Source organism: Silene latifolia, chromosome 7 (genome assembly GCF_048544455.1).
Source record: "Silene latifolia isolate original U9 population chromosome 7, ASM4854445v1, whole genome shotgun sequence".
In the NCBI taxonomy this organism is placed as follows: Eukaryota; Viridiplantae; Streptophyta; class Magnoliopsida; order Caryophyllales; family Caryophyllaceae; genus Silene; species Silene latifolia.
The window spans coordinates 115815315-115833170 of NC_133532.1; the positions used below are offsets into that span (position 1 = coordinate 115815315).

General features: G+C 35.3%; 1 protein-coding gene across 1 annotated transcript; it reads right to left on the reverse strand.

The window, feature by feature from the left end:
* Positions 1-2976: 2976 nt before the first annotated feature.
* On the reverse strand, positions 2977-10770 carry LOC141592646 (uncharacterized). Its single transcript, XM_074413383.1, has 9 exons — positions 10476-10770; positions 9806-9886; positions 8515-8635; positions 8312-8406; positions 7601-7672; positions 5431-5682; positions 4441-4549; positions 4074-4260; positions 2977-3402 (listed from the first exon to the last, which is right to left on the reverse strand). The coding sequence occupies exons 1-9, from the start codon at positions 10497-10499 to the stop codon at positions 3318-3320; spliced, it is 1026 nt and encodes a 341-aa protein (XP_074269484.1). The 5' UTR covers positions 10500-10770; the 3' UTR covers positions 2977-3317.
* Positions 10771-17856: the final 7086 nt, after the last annotated feature.

The following is a 17856-nucleotide window of genomic DNA, read 5'->3' on the forward strand; positions in this document are numbered from 1 at the left end:
CGCCGCCCAGTAGCCGCCTTACCGTCGTATTGCCGACCCCAACCTCTCACATCGCCATACACCCCTTAACCCAAACCCGAAACCAACCTAAAAACAACCTCTACCACCCACGAAGCTCCTTCCCTCTCCGTAGTAAACACCAGATCCGGTGTTTTTCGTGATTCGCGGATGCTTCGGCAATGATCATTTGTCGGGAAGAGAGATTACCGGGGAGGGATGGAGTTTCGGTGGGGTGGGAGAGTTATTGAAGGTGTTGGTGTGGTGTTTAGTGGTTGGGGATGTGGGGTCCGAATGAGTATGCCGGTGAGTGGGCCAAAATGAGGGACCGCCGGCGTCGCTGGTGGTGGTTGTGTCGGTGTGGGACGGTGTGGTGGGTGTTGGTGGTGGTGGTTGACAGTGGGTGTACAGATGTAGTGGTGGAAATAGAGAGTAGGAGGGAAAGGGTATATGGGCTTACCCTAGGGGGGTAGGGGTATGGATGTGGATGGCTTTGGGGATAAGAGAGAGTATGGGTTACCATTTGTTTGTGTCAAACAAACAACAACAAAAGGAATCACCCATTTTAATTCTCTTTTCCTTTCCTAAAGTCCCCTAACCAAACGCCCTTATTCTGTCAAAATTAAAAATAAACAAATGAATGAGACAGTCTTAGACAAATCACACTCACATAACGCAAGTAGTCTTTATTAAACAAACTATGGCATGGCGACAAATCAACCTATTTTGTCAACGTTTATTTATTCTTTTTTTTTTTGTCAAACGGCCATGGTTTTTTTGCATGGAATTTCATTCTACGAATATTCTATATTTTATTCATATGCACGACTTGGGAGTGTGTTTTGATAGTGGCTCGAACTTAATTATTTAATGTTTTTTGTATTTGTCAACATATTTTCTATATAATGAATTATTTATTTATATCATTATATGTATATTTCTAGACTTTTGTTTTGTGTTCAAGGGGCTATGCATTAGCTGTCCAACATCCGACATTGATAACAATTCATTTTAAATGACATATTTCATTAGCATTTGACTTTTTTATGACATAATTTTTTTATGATTTTATTGACTGATTATGTAAACTTTTTCTCTATCGTAAAATAGCACGCCAAACTTGAGACTATTTAATCATAAGGCTGCCTACATTTGTCATATGTTCTAAGCTAAATTAGGGTTTTTAGGCACTGAAGGCAGTACAAAATTATGGACGTTGAATATGTTTAGACATATTCACTATATATTTGGATTGACGTAACACTAAAGACAATCACTCACTCTATAATAAGACAGGTCTTACATATAAATGAACTGTCTCACAGTGTAAGACAATCTTACATAATTATTACGGTATCATATTATGCAATTATGCATCATTACCTGGAAAAGGTACCATGATTAACCTATTTGACTTTGCAACTCCATTGACACAAATAAAAAGAAGTTTACCTACTTATAAAAGGGCTATCAAAATAATCAAAGTATGAAGTATCATATAGTGATAATACGCGGCTAACTATTTCTCCATTTATTAATCACAAATTCTAGAAGAAAAAAATGCATTTTAATTATTCGTAAGAGTATTTCAATCGAAGCGAGGGGGCAGAAAATCGTAATAGGGTGTACACTTAAATTAATGTTAATTCCTCCATAGGTTTTATTAAAATAGACCAATTAAAATTAAAATTGAATATCAAAATATGATAATCCTAAATAGTTTGGTGGATTACCTAAAAAAGCTATCCGAGTGTGGGAAGCACACCAGACCAAATCCATGTATGCGGCAAAATGCATTTGTTGGATGATTAATGTGTCTACATACGTATATGTCTCATTTTTTTCAAATTCATTCTCTTCTAAAGAGCCATATTAATCATAAAAAATAAAAAATAAAAGAAATTGACCCGTTACAAACCGTAATACGATTATACAATCCCCAAAAAGTATCGGTTTGAGGTAGGATTTACCCATTTGAGTATTTGGGTCAACGCGGATTTGATAAGTAAGTTGTTTAAGTTTGGTTATGGTTAAATGTAATTTTGATATGAACGCGGTATAAGTAACTCGTTTATTACTTATAACTTTAAAAGGATTGTTTTTTTTTTTTTTTTTTTTTTGGTGTAGACTTTAGAAGGATTGTAATAAGGTTGAGTTGAGCTTATGTTAGCATAAGCCATATAAAAATAGCACAAATTATTCAAATTGAGATAGATATAAACCAGGTTGAGTGATAAAGATGGGCATTTAAGATCACACAATAAGATCACACACTATTGTTTGTGTAACGGTGTTGACAAAAACACTAAGTGATGTACCTTATCAGTCCAATTTTTGCTGTCAAAAAAAAAAAATCAGGTCCAATTTTGATGACAACTTGGTTACTTGGAGTCCAAGGTTGACCAATTCGTATGGTCAACCTTAGCTCCAACTAAAAAAGATTAAAAAAAAAATAGGGAGTAGGTACCCTCTTAAACTAACGGTAATCTCAAGTTGTGACAGGAAGTAGCGAAGACTAGGCGGCTTAAACTCCTGGTTTTGCACTCTGACACTCAAAACTCGCCTTGCAAATTAAAGTTACTAAACAAGTACATTTCATCCTTGACGCCGACGGTATCACTCCCCTAAACAAACTAGTTTAAATTCTAAGGTGGTATATGGGAAGGGATTGTAGAATAGGGGACGGGTTCTTTTTCTTTTTTTTTGGACAGTAAGAGAAAATTATCAATATGATCATTCCAGGGCAAATTTTGCAATAGAATGAGCAATCCAAGTTTTCGCGGACAGTGACTTATTGAAAAACAGTGAATTGAAGTAAGAAGATTATTGATGCTTGGAAGAACAGCCTTAGCATCCTGATCCAGGGGAAGGGTTCAGTTCCCTTAAAAAATATATCAGCTCGACATTGACGGCTATGGCCTATCAAATGGGTGTTCCTGACTTTTGAAGTAGCTCTCGCTTGCTACAATCAAGTACAATTGGCAGAAAAAAGTCATTAATTCAAAAAATTCTGCTCGGAAGAATAACGAAACTATTCTCAGCGTAGATGGCAGCCAGGAGGGTCCCGCTGTCGGTCTGTCCTCCAAAATAGAACCAGGCTGAAATCTAACAGGATGCGAAGTAGATGTAGAATACGTTGTACATACAGGGCAAAAATTTATAAAACATGACGTCATGTAAGGCCTCCAAGAACATCAACAGAAACAAGTACACGCCTACAATTTGGTAGAATCAAATGGAAGCAGCTACATAAGCAAAATAGCCAGAAAGTCGGAGACAAGGTAGAAACGGCTCGAGTAACTTTGCAGGCCAATCAGTCACTATTGCTCATCATTAGGCATCTCCTGGCCAAGCCCACCTTGGGCGATTCTGTAGTAGAGGATACCCATTGTTGCCATGCATGCCCTACAACAATCAAACATGAATAATTCGGCAATTTTCACTTTAGTGCCCGAGGCTAATTTCACTAGTTCCACCTTTGTAAAATTGTGAAATTTCACTTTAAAATTTGTTTTCCCTTACATTTTATCATGTTGGAATACATCATTTAGACGAAATTTGAGTGTGTTATAACTTGTGTCACCAAGATGCAAAAACTTTCAAGACTTTAGTTGAAAAGGTCAGAAATACGCCAAACTGGCAAACTCAGGTCACCAAAGTGGCATTAGTAAAATCCCCAGGGCACCAAAAGCCATATCAAAAGCTATGCTAGTACAAGAAAATACACTCAAAAAATAGAAACACAATTGAAAAAGAAATAAAAAATGTTAAAAGAGCAAACCCCGGAAATGAAGTTAGTCAACCGAATGAACCACAAGAATCCAAGACATCCTTATTTGCATAATTGCAGAAACTATTCTTAATATTTTGTTTACTTCATGTTTCTAACAGCTCCTTGTCGCAACTAAAATACGGAATAACAAGATAAAAATATGATCCCTGTGAGTAATTCTAGATGCAGTTTTCTCTTGGATGCAAACAATGGCAGAAATCAAGGTAAGCAACAACAAGAGGGTACGCAATGACAATAAGAAGATGAGATAAAGACGTATCAAGCAGAGGTAGGCAAACATTACATTATCGCCATAAAAAGGAGGATTTTTCTTGAATCCATTCTTGAAGATCTTGGTTGTCGCACACGCCCTTCACCAACATCATCAGCATTTAACGAATCTTTGCGAGACGGTGCTGTCACTGGTAATGTAGGCAAAGCACTAGACCAAAAAGGCACTAATGCTCTTAGGAACTTGTGGCGGAAAGGACCTGTGAAAATAACAGTCAAGAGCAGCTATAACTAAGTAAAGCTTACATTCCGGATAAAAAAGTTAATCGAACCAAACCAGTAACACTCCAAATTGACTCCTGATCCATGACTAAATCGGTATTGACATGCTTATCCATCTATGTTTGATATGACGTGCCATATTTGCAAAACAATCTCACCTCTTCGAGTATATTTCTTCTTGTTTCCATCCTCATCATCAGCGAAGTATGAAATTTCAGAGTTTTGCCTTTCAACATGAATGTTGCCTTTCCTTGTTGTTGCCCCAGCCTGTCAAGTTAAAATCAGCATATAAAGGACATATCTGAGACCAACGGAGGCTAAAAATTGGTGTTTAAAATAAATGTTCACTTTTCTCTCTTCTTAGTCTTTGTTATCCCATTTGTTCCACTTCTCATCCACTCTGTCATCTCTCACGTTCTCTGCATTAACGGACCCCACTGGGTACTCCTCTGTTCAGATTGGAAGGAAACGCAAGGGGAAGTTTTGTGACTAATTTAAGGAAAAAGCAAGAGGAGTTTGACAGACTAGAATGTTGGATCAAGGTTAAACGAATTAACGAAATCACAACGGATATTTCCGACGTGTCAGGTGTAAGTAATAGTGGTCTACATTTTTAGGAAAGAGAGGGAGGGAGGGGGGGGGGGCATGGCTTGTGTTTAGGAGACCAGAGATCTTATTGGGTGTTGCCAACTGGTTAGCTTGATTTTTACTATGCTTATATGAATGCGTGATATGGAAATATCATACGCGCTTAATTTAATATCTGATATGTAGATTTTAGTAAAATGGCATGATACAAATTCATAATATGGATATACTCTGCATGGTATTAGTTCGCAATTTGCTAAGGGTTGAGCGGAGTCATAGCCTAGGTTGTGGAAGGTTTTTCAAAGTCTTTTCATACTAAATTCCCTTCAAACAAGATAAATAATGGTAAGCAAGGGTAAATAATTACTAATCGAGAAGGTGGGTTTGGTTTACAAAAGGCAGTTAGGGAAATTGTAAGAAAGTGCACAAGACACAACTGAAGCTTATCCCGCTATGGTTTCATTTAATTTCTAACAAGTCCAACGTCACAATTTAGAACAAACAACATGAAAAACAGGAAGCTAATTATTCAGCTAGAAAATATATACGGAGTAGCTTACAGTCGCAGCAGTTCCAGGTTTAACGTAATTAGGCTCGTGATTCATAGAAAGTGAACTAGATGGTGAAGAGCCATCGATATCCACAAAAGCAGAGCCCCCTCCAGCTCCAGATGCCGCTTCACTTACTATTCCATCAGTGCCACCAGAACCAGATACATGCTTCAGCGGATCTGATGTAAAAGCAGGAGGCCCACGTCCTGGTGAAGGCAGCGAAACAGGATGATTGCCGAAAACGTTCTTCTCAAGACCCGTCTGCAAGATGGCAATTAGTAATTTGAACTTGACAGAACATACAGCCGGTCGCATATCATGCATGATTGCCCACTAAAATATTATGGAGATAGATAGCAATGAAACTGTGGACTCACGAATTTAAGAAGCATACAATAATAACAAAAAGATTTAAAAGTTAATAGATCTTCAGCCAGGTTATTTCAGCCTTCCCAATCTTTCAATCTCCAAATAGAAGAATGCAGTTATTTAGTTCATTTATAGATTCATTGAAAACATAATCCACTATCACCGATTTACTCACTAGTCATTTGAGTATCGAACGTTTGGACTAGGCCATATTGCAAGCCATGTCTATTGCTTAAGAAAACAACATATTAACTGAGTGAGGATATTTCTAAAGCCTATGTTACTGACTTGTGTCCAAGTGTATATCCAAGTGTCCAAGTGTATATCCAAGTGTTCGACTCAGCATTGCTAAAATTTTAAGACACAGGGACCCTATCCTAAAATGAGAATACGGGTGCAGGGACACATCTTCAAGGCAAAAATACACTTCTAGACTCGAGATATTTCAAAAAAAAAATCAAAGTGTAATGGAAATAAAGTTCGACAAAATAAGACTTAAAATCATTAATCCCCTTATACTAAAAGAATAAGAAATCTCCAAATTTTCCCGCCTAAATGAATTTGGCTATAATTGGGCTTTCTTTATATTATATCTATAATTGGGCTTTTATTATATCATCTCTCTAATTGGCCTTTCATTATATTATATCTACAACCGGATTATACTGAAATTTTCCTTTTACACCGACTAATACAAAACATTAATAATAGTAAATTTACAAATTAAAATATCAGGTTTTATAATTGTTGCTTCGTATTTTCTTTCATATTTCTATCTAAAAAACCGCGCATTTGCGCGGGATCTATACTAGTTATACTACTAAATGCTTTACACTCTTTTTGAGCCTCACTAGTTTAGCTCTCCTAGGAGAAGTGTCGGACTAAAAATTGTCGGGTACGGAATCCATACCCATATCCATTTCATGTTGTGTCGGTATGAGTACGGTCCTAAAAGTGAAGGATTAGGATTGAAGTGACAGTGTCTAGAGCATCAAAATAAATGTAAACGTTTTTCCTGTAACATTGTTCCGATGCTTCAAATGCTAATGACTATGGCGGGCTAAGAGGTCGAACTACCTCTAATGGGAAAACACAAACTGCTTGTTTCAAATTTCAAAACAGCCCATAATGAGAATTGCATCGACAGACTACTACTTCACAAATAAAAAGCATACTGGTTTGTGAGTCATCTTGCTTTATTCTAACATATTCCATTAGAAAGTAAATTGTATTTCCGACATTTTTAACAAATAAATAAATAAATAATATATAAAATGGGTACTCATTTCTGATAAAGGGTGTATAAGAGCCTTGATATCAGCCAAGATTAGATTTCACGATTCTAGTTTAAGGAAATAGCAATCCATACATTAGACAGTGTAAACTTCTCACTGCCAAGAATAATCCCATTGACAATTAAGATGTCAAGCCTTCTAATACTCCAAAACAATTCTGTGCATGTAAGCATTGAAGGCCATGCATAATAATTACAGCAAAAAAATTACACAAGCATGCTCATTAGCCCAGCAAACAAAAAAAAAACAGAAGAGAAGGCAAGTGTAACTTGAGCTCCCGAAATGCTTTGGCAATTACATTAGCAACAACTGGAACACAAGATTTGGTGGCCACATGAGCCTCCAACAAATTAATGTGCATTTTGATTCAGAAAAAAAAATACACATCTGGCGATAATAAATCAATTACGGCAGCAAGAAACAAACACTGCTGAAAATGTTACTTTTTTTTCTGTTATCTTGGGATTCTTAGATTGCAAAGATAGAAAAGAAGCAAGATTACTGAAGGACCTTACTTGCATAACTACTTCCTTAAGCATTGAGTGAAGACGTGATCCTGAATCCTTAAAGTTTTTTGGAGGCCATATCTGCACCAGCAAAAAAATCCCAGCACTTATGGTGCTCAGTTTAACTGATTCAAAATAAAGAGAACAATGAACGCTGGAAAGGAATAAAGTTATACGGAGTAACAAATAAGTCATCATTCCTGCCCATTATAGATTGCCATGGTTATCATTTTATAACTATTAAAGACTGCTACCAATGAGTGCAAATCTACCAATTGGTGAATTGTATTAATTAAGAATATATGATGTAACAATGGGACAATTTAAAATAAAGAATGCAAAATTAGGCAGAACAAAAGGAGTACACGAATCAACACATTTCGGCAACTATCTGCTCTCATACCACGGGTTATCATGATTTAACTAACTTTGGTGAGACTTTTACCAGAATTAAATCATGCATCTAGAGTATAAGTTTTTAACAATTGCCCTTTGTTTTACATCTCACATCTCGGTAACAAAAGACAACAGACATTTACTTGTTATAGTAGTTCGTCTATATATCGAACTATCCAAGCAATAAATGGAACATGCATAACTGAGCTTATTGACAAAACCTCTATGACCATGGAACTTTATTCATTTACCATTGCAAATGGCAGACAAATAGGAAGAGAATAGTAAGAAAGAAACAGCAATGTTTGAAAAAAAAAAACTTACTGAAGTTGAGCATGCAGGGCAGACGTACCCAGCTGGTGCAGTGTGTGGGGGAAAACTTTTTAATTGAGAAACCAAACAATTTGTATGAATAACATCTGTTGAGAGTGGATCATATAATTAATAATACCATTTACTAAAAGTGTCTACACAAAATTCCAAAGAAAAGGACTTAAACAATCAAACTGTGCCAACAAACAACATACGTAAGCAACCCAGCCGAGTAGTCTGGGGATCTGTCCCTTCTTCAAGCACAGCATTACATTTACAACAATTAGGAGGCCAATCATAATCTCCATCAATCACCCACTCTGAGTATGTGCGGACCTGATTATATTAAAATTAATAATATTACAAAAAAATCAACTAAATATATGTTCTAAACATGTCAGGAAAATAGGTAAGCGTACTATAAAGCAGCTAAAATTACTTTCAAATAACCAATACACTAGTTAACATAGTGTGGATAACTGTCTTGTCTTCGCACCATATAAGAAATCTCATTCTGTATCTAAGAAGCCAAACAGAGAGCTAACAAAAACTTGCCCAGCAGACCATGCAGTAACAATTTCCGTCAGGCCCTGTTTGGATAGCAAGGTAAGAGAGAAAGGGAAGGGAGGGGATAGAGAGAAAGGAAACGAAGGGAAGAGAAGAGGAGGGGGAATGGAGGATGAGTGTTTGGATACACTTTCCCTCCAAATCTTTCCTGTGTTGGAGGGATTTTGATTAGGCTTGGAGGAGGGAAAATGGATACCTCCAAATCCCTCCCCCTCCATTTCCTTCCTACCCCAACCCCTCCCCTCCAAAATCCCCCATCCAAAGAAGCCCCTAGAGCAAATTAAGATGTTATGATACCACAGGCACACACAATTAAGTTAATGCTGACAAAACTGACCATGAAGTCGTGAACTAATCCTGACTCATACAGCTCACCAAATATGTAGACAAGTAGGAAACATCCCTACATCCCAAAGTTCATCATGCTGACGCTGAAAATCTGACCAAGAAGTCAACTTTGACCATTAATTTCTCTAAATATATTTAGAGGTACAATGTACAACTTTTCATGTTTGATTTATTATCAAAACAATTTTCATACTATCGTTTCTGACAATGTGTTAACTATTGTATAGTGAGCATTTTTAAAGTTTTGACCATGCTACATGGTCCAATAGAATTACTACACCTTGCTGTCGGTCAACGCCAAGTGTTATCCTCTTGACACTTCCAACACTTGCGCAACCATAACATTACTCGAGTAGTTTTGACTTTTGAACACAAATTCGCCCACAGATTGTTTTCAAGTAATAACCGAAAATATGACAGATTTTAAATCATAATCAAACAGCAGCTTCCAGATTTCACCAAGGTGGTATATGCTATGGGGTCAAATCCTCGTATGCATTCCCTCGCTACCCCAACAGGGACCTACTTCGTACCCTCTCCACGACTAAAAGAGAACAAACATATGTAACACGTTTATGTTAGGAAACGTACCACACAAATTTGATGTTCAGGGAAGCATATGCACTCGCCACAAACAGGAACCTTGTGCACGAAACAGTATAACTTAGTTGCCTGAAAAGCCAAACAAAAAGGGTAAGCGCCGATTAGCATTTTGGAACAGAATTTCCACAAAGAGCGCTCAATTATAACGTTTCTGAATGATACTACTATCCCAGTGACAGCAATATTGGCATCACTAGTAGATCATAAAGACAAATTTTACAATTATCTGGATTATACTAACATCACAATAACAGCAATACTCGTGTCATCAGTTGATCATAAACAACTGCGAATAAACCGCTCTATCACATCTGATTTCGTGCTATAAACGGCTATTTCCGAACAAAATGTGATCAATTCTATCAACATTCCTTAATCAAGCAGCAATTGATCGGTTTTTCGAGCTGAATTCTTCACCAACTAGCTTAATCTAATCGTGCAAACACATTAACACAACTTTTCGAAAACAAAACCCAAATTTTCAGAGATCGCTCGAAGATCAGACCTTAACATAATCCAAAACAACAAGATCATAAGAAATGTTCAACACTAAAGGCAAACAATCGGAAATCTAGCACATTAAACACGAAATCGAAAGACGAAATCAATGGAAAACTGATTAAAATCAAAATAAAATAAGAGAGAGAAATTAACTGACTTTACGACACTTGCAGACCACCATTGTTGCAAAAAGGAGTGATGTAACGCCTCGAGAATTGCTACGGATTTTGAAATTATGGCGTGATTAATTGGTGAATTGATGATCGGCAAATTGGAAGGAAATGTTCGAGAAATTGGGGAAAATTAAAGAATTAGGTCATAATCGTATATGGGATGAAATTGAGATTAATTCATTACGAATTAGGAATTGCAGGTACGATAATTAAGATCAAGGAACCGGAGAATCACATGTTACTGTATTTCCATATACTATGAGGTGTTAACTTATTATTACAACCATCATAAAAAGTAGGGGGATATTCATTTAAAAAAAAAATGAAAGTCCATTATTTTTTAACGGTTTGAATTAAAATTGAGTTCAGCAACTCTTTTATAGGACCGTTCTATAGCATAGGACTGACCCAATAGGAGAAAAGTCCAAGGAAAAACATTGAGATATTAAGTTTTTGATTTTATTTTGATAACTTTATACTTTATAATAAAAACTAACATATTTAAATATATCAATCAATCAATCAATACTATATATTAATTCCAGAAACCAAGGGACTTCAATGTAATTAAAGAAATTTATACAAATTAATTATACTATATAGTTTTAAATCGATAACACCGTGTGATGGACCTGAACAAGGGACTTCAATGTAAATATTATATAGTTTTGGTTAAAAGTATTAATTTAGATAAAACTAGAATATGGCGAGTTTCCTTAAAATAACAGGTCCCACTTACGGTGTTAATTAGTATAAAGATGTTAATTATTTAACATACACAGTATATGTTAGATTTTGGAAACTATTAATAGGTAAGTAAATCAATTCAGATTTCCAAAAAATATAATATTCCATAATTCATTAGATTTTTAATTTAATTAGTAAAAATAATTATTAATTGATTTTCCTTAAAATAAACATATAAACATGCCTTACTTATGGTATTAATTAGTATAAAGATGTTTTAACATAAACAAATATAATACAAGTATATTATATTTTGGAAACTATTAAAAAGTAGATAAATCAAGCTAGATTTCCAAAAAATATAATATTCCATAATTATTTTGACTTAATTAATTTAATGCATATATTTAATATATTTATTTCGAGTAGTGAGAGTAATAAAAGTAACCTTGGGTATAGTAATCACTCATTGGATACTTAGAGAGTAAAATAATTTTGTTAGTAGTGAAAAGAATTGTTGTAACATTGGATATAGTAATATGATAGTAATCACTCATTTGAATAGTCAAAATAACAATATTAGCGGCGAGCGAGAGTAGTGAAAGTAACAGAAGTAACAACGGGAGTAGTGAAATTATCAATATTAATGTACAAGTAGTGAAAGTAACAATAATTACGGCGAAATTAGTGAAAGTAAAAGTAATAATAATAACAAATGTAATAAAATTAATAATTCTAAAAAGAAAAGTAAGTATGTATGAAAAATTAGCTAAGCAATCGATTTAAGTAAAATATTAATGGCGGGAGTAGTGAATTTGTATAATTATTTATTTCATTGTAACTTTAAGATATACTCTGTTTCATAGAGAAATATATTAATAATAAATTTAGGAGTTATGCAACTTTAAAGTAGTTTTAGTTAACTGAAAATATATTTTAATACTAGATAGAGGTAGCCCGGGCAAAGCCGGGCACCCATACTAGTAAGTTATTAATTTAAAATATTAGGTTATTAAAATAAAAGTATTATTTCATATTTTTATTAAGTAATTTTGTTGGGCCTTATGCTATTGGGTTAGTCTTACCTAAATATAAGTCTTATAGAACAATTTGTGAATTGAGTTTGATGGAAATAAAAGGTAAATGAATAAGATTGAAATATATAATATAGTAATGTTTTATGAGAGGAAATGGAGAGAAAAGTAATGAAGAGGATCCATTTTGGTTATAAAATGTATACATTCGGTAAAAAAGTGGCACAATTCTTGGTTTGTATATGGTTAATAAGTAGTTCAAGTCACTGATTCTCACTCTCGTGTTCAGCCCGAATCGGTAAATTTAGTTAAAGGGGAGTGAGAATTACTACAACTAATCGACTCGTATCGATGAACAAGGGTTCAAGGAACCAAACCACAAGTAACAATGATACACTCGAACCCCAATCAATCATAACTCAATCATCCAACAACTCATCAAGTCTAAAAGGGAGTATGTACATAAGAATATTTTAATTTTCAGTATGTCAAAGCTTATAGTGAAGGAAATAGTATTGGTTGTGCACAAATAGATGTTGCTTGGGTAAATATTATTGATTGTCCAGAAATGTGAGTTATCTCTAAAGTAAATTCTCTATAAAAAATGTTTTGAAAAGAATAAGTCTTCAAAAATATAGGGCTTCTTTGGACCGAGAGATTTTGGAGGTCGTCTCCTTCCCACCCTTCTTTGTATCTTTGTTTTCAAGCGCACCCATACATGGCAGAGTTGGTGTCTTTTAACATTTTTTACCATTATCTCCTACTCAAAACAAAATCAATCAAAAAGTAAGTGGATCATGTTGTTCTAATGCGTAGGCCAAATTGTTCTCTAAAACACTTTATAGTTATGTTACCTCAAATAGGCTGCAAGTGTTTGACACGACACAACACAACTATTTTGTGGTACACATTCAAAGTGAAATGTTAAAAGTAAAATAGAGGTCTCTAGCTCCTATGAGGATAATGACTATGGGCAGTTAGTCTTTAGTTAAGCTGTAGAGGGGGTCATTATATTGTGTCTCTTGTTCTTTTTACATTGTGGAAGTGTCTGTGTTTTTGCACAAAGTGTGTTATGTGGTTGGCTGATACAACAGATAATAAAGAAGTCATAAAGTCTAAAATCAATTTTAACCTACATTTTTGCACATTACTTTTTTGTTGTATACGTTTTGTTTGCACTTTGTTTCGTACGGAGAAGTAATTTTTAAGTCAAGTGCAAATTAGCGGATTTTTGATATTTTAAGTTACCAACTTAGTAGAGGTGCCCTGGGTTAACCTAACCTATGTTGGAATGCATTTGGACTGGAACACTTTTAGCACAAACTTCTTTACAGGCTAAAGCACTTGATGTAAGACAAATTTTAAGTTGGGTTGAGCTGGTTACCTTCACATTTAATCAGGATTGAAAGTCATTTTGCATATTCTTGGACTTAACGCAAGAAGCCAAGACATCAAGATTGTCTTGGAAGATATTCATTCTCTGTCATCCTAATTCCTATTTTTATTGTTTTTTTTTATGTGTTTATTCCTTGTGCCCTTAATTTTATATCGTACAACCTAGAAAAGAAAAAAAGACTTGTGATATACCTTTGATAGATATTCGTCATCTTATGTTTCACTTTTAAGGTAATCTTGCCCTATAAAATTGTCGCTTCAGCATGACTAAGACCATCATTATCATCGCATTTTTTGTGGATTGCACACATTTAACAAAAAAAATCTATTTGATTGGGCAACCAAGTACTCAAGAAGACCCTACCAACTTTGAGCGACTCTACAAGATATAATTATCTTTCTATTGATTGAATCAAAATCAAATTGTTTGGGAAGTTTAATTGCATATTATGCTGTTTTGCACCCATATATCCACGTGACCACGTATAATATCAAAGCAAGATTGCTTTTCTTTCTTTGGTAATCAAAGAGGCTTACCGTGACATTTACAAACTCTGTGCCAACATGACAAAATTTTCATACAACAAAAACTGAACTCTTGACCTCTAAGTTAGAGTTGAAGTTTTTTTTATTGAGGCAACTTTATTGATAAAGTAAGATTGTTGATTAAAAGAGAAGAATGTGAAAGCGTTGGGGTTGTGGATTGTATAGTTAGATAAGATGAAAATTAGTTTTCTAATGGGATTAAAGAGATGAAATAAAATTATTATTTTTTATCCTTATTGTCCTTTTAAAACCCAGCACTTGACTTACTGCTACAATATTACCACTGCCCACTATAGACTCAACAGTCTCACATACCATATCTTTTATTCATAGTTCACCTCTCCGCCTCATTTTTACTGTTTCCATCTATTAAAAAAGCGAAGTCTCTGCTTATTAATGTTGCCAACTATTGAAAAAGAAAGGACTCTCCTTATTACAGTGTAAAGTGTTGGTGTAGATTTTTGCCGTATTACCTAATCAAACAAATCTCAACTAATATAGTGGGTAAGTCGTGGTCGAATCTACAAAGATGGAGTGGGTTACTATACAATTTAATCAAGTTCTAGTTTAGTCTAAATATAATAATTGATTGGTTTTGAAGATAAACTAGAAATTATTGAAAGAACTAATAGATTAAGCTAAAGACGATAACTAAATGCAACCAAAAATGGCAAGGTTTATTCAATAAGGGAAGCCTAGGTTGTTGGGTTCACCTACGTAGAACGCCGGGGAGAGTCGGGTGACGATGGTTAGAACGGTGAATGGTATTTGTCTAGGTTATGTCTTGAACTTTCGATCTAAGAGGTTATTAAAGTCGACTATAAGAAGCTTTCACTTTATTCAAGTCGATCCCATCAATAATCATGAAGTTTAAAGACTAATCCAAGCTTTCACTTCAAAGACAAAGTAACAACATTAGTTAAAGGCTAAAACTTTCAATCAAGCATTTCAACAAACATGTAGCATGCATAATATTGAAGACAAATTATCTACATAATTTCAATCACCAATATTCCATAATCATCCATTCTTCCCCTTAATTATACAAAGATCCTCCTAAATCCTAAATGAAAATCTACTCACTCATGTTTGAAGAAATCAAAGCAATAATTATAAGATTCAACAACAAACATCATAACTAAATAAATGATCACTAATTAAATGAATTGAGATTAAAACAAAGTAAAACAATGAAAAAGGAAGGGAGATTATACCAACTAAATCCAACTAAATAAAAAAAAAAAAAAAAAAAAAAAAGAGAGAGAATTTGGATTTTGATTAAGAGGATGCATGTCTTTTTCACAACCCAAAATAATTAAGTAGAATTCAACCTATAACTAATACTCCCTCTTATTCGCTATAATGTTCTCTCTTTACCGAAACGGATTATTCAAGTAATGTTCCCCTTTCCTTTTTTTGGTAACTTTTACTCTTATTTTATTCATCCCTCTCCCCTATCACCAAAACCCACAAAACTCTTTTACTCCTATTTTATTACTTTTCTTAATGTTTTGGCCTGACAACTCCTTATTTAACTTCTAATAATTCATCTATCTCTCCTAACACCAACCCCACCAACGTCCTTTATTCATTTTTAATAGTATTCCTTAAGTATCGTGCCAAAGACAAAGGGGAACATTATAACGAATTGGAGGGAGTATTAAAGGCTAACTAGAGAAGGATGAATGCTAACTAAATAAAGATTAAGAAAAGAATAACAAAGTTCGAAGCTAATAGATGAGCTTTAAGATCTAGGGTTTCATGTACGTCAAAATATCTCTTCAAATATCTTATTTAAATTATTTGCAATAAATGAATGAGTTCTTCACAAGGGGAATTGGAAACTCATAGCCGTGACCCGCTGTCGTCCGGCCTGAGGACCGATGCCGAGAAAAACTTTAAAAAGCTACGAAATTTCCATCAAGTCTTCCACCGGCTAGGAGACTTCCTTCGTCTACTTTTTTATGACCACTAGTGGCGTCGAGATTACCAGCAGGTTGGCCGGTGGCCTGCCAGTCGGTTGAGAGGATTTCTCAGTATCTACTCTATAATACCACAGATTTGTGAGTATAGTGAACTCGGTCGAGTAGGTTGTACTCGACCGAGTGGGTCATCGGGTGTTTTGAGCCAGGCTACTACCTTAGGTGTACTCGACCGAGTGCGTAAGACACTCGCTCGAGTAGGTCGTACTCGATCGAGTATGTCAGGTACTCGACTAAGTGTCCGGTCTGACGAATCGTTTTTCAGCGGCTTGATTAGGGTGATAAGGGAGTTATATATTTCGATAAATCATTTTGTTAATCAGTTTATTAAACGAAAACATTTCTCTAAACCCTCCATAATCAATCTAATCACCACAGAAGCAAGGATCTAGCCTTCGGTCACCAGATTTCGTATTATAATGTCAATCGAATTGTAAGTATTAGTCTCTCTTCGTTTGCAATTAGTTTATATTCGTTGAAACCCTAATTTGGGTTAAGAATTTGGGGTAATTAGTTGATTAGTGATGGATTATGATGTGGTATTACTTGATTATCTTTGTTAGGTGACGATTTCATAGAAGAGTAGTTTTAGCCTCGTTGTTGTGTTGATTTGCGAGAATTGCGAATAAGGTAGAGTTTTCCTACTCAGTCTCTCTAGGATTGATTATAAGTGATGTGTTATTGTGTTATTTCTCTGATGTGAAAATATTGTGCTATTTTAATATTAAGAACATTGTTGGTATTGATTGTAGAGACATTTTTGGGAGATGGTCTTCACCCCCATGTTCGCCCCTTGCGGTTTCCGTCATTAGGGGGATGTACACATTAATTATCTGGGTATGCTCGTTGTGATGAGCGGGGTTTAAGGTGGCAAGGCTACGGTCTACCAATGGCGGTGTGGGTACCTGTTGCGATGGGTAACCTGGCAGGTCTGGGCTGCGGTTCAGACATTTGTATTCGGAGGTTGGAGATTGTGTTATTGCAGGATTGAATTGAATTGGTTTGTTGTTGTTGTAGCTAATGATTAATTATGTAGTTGACTGACCCTTTTATGTTTTCAAAACCTGCGGTGATCCATTGGGGGATGGTGAGTAAAAGTCTACCAGGTACTATTTTTGAGCTTGCATGCGGGTTTGGATGAGACGCTTGCGAGACGTTGATTCTTTAGCTTCTGTAGAGTCTTTTAGCTTCGGTTGAGTTTTGCACGTTTAGTATATTGGTTTACAGTTGTACTTCTTTTGAATTTTGGCATTTTGGTTATGTAACTGATTAAGCTACTTTTACTTTAAATATACGTTCTTTGATGGTCTATTTGATATATTTTACCTCGGGTAATCGAGATGGTAGCACTTCCGTTTACTAAGGTAGGCCTTGGTAAGGCACTTTGGTAGATGAGGGTGTTACGAAGTGGTACCAGAACGACGATTTTGGAACCTAATACCAATGAAAAAAATGAACATAGGATGTCTAAATAAAATGAACCCGGGTAGAAGTTGTTCAGAGCTACCACAAAGGTTCATAAGACGTTCTAAAACCGCAATGTTGCCCTCACAACTTTGGGTCGGTCACTACGGGGTGCGTCACGGGGATCGTTGCATGTGTGCGTGTTTATATATATGCATGAATAAAGTGGTTGTATGTATACCTTGGACTGAAAGTGTTGTGATGTGGATTGGTTGGAAAAAGGTGTAAAGTCATATGAAGAGAACTATCCCACTCAT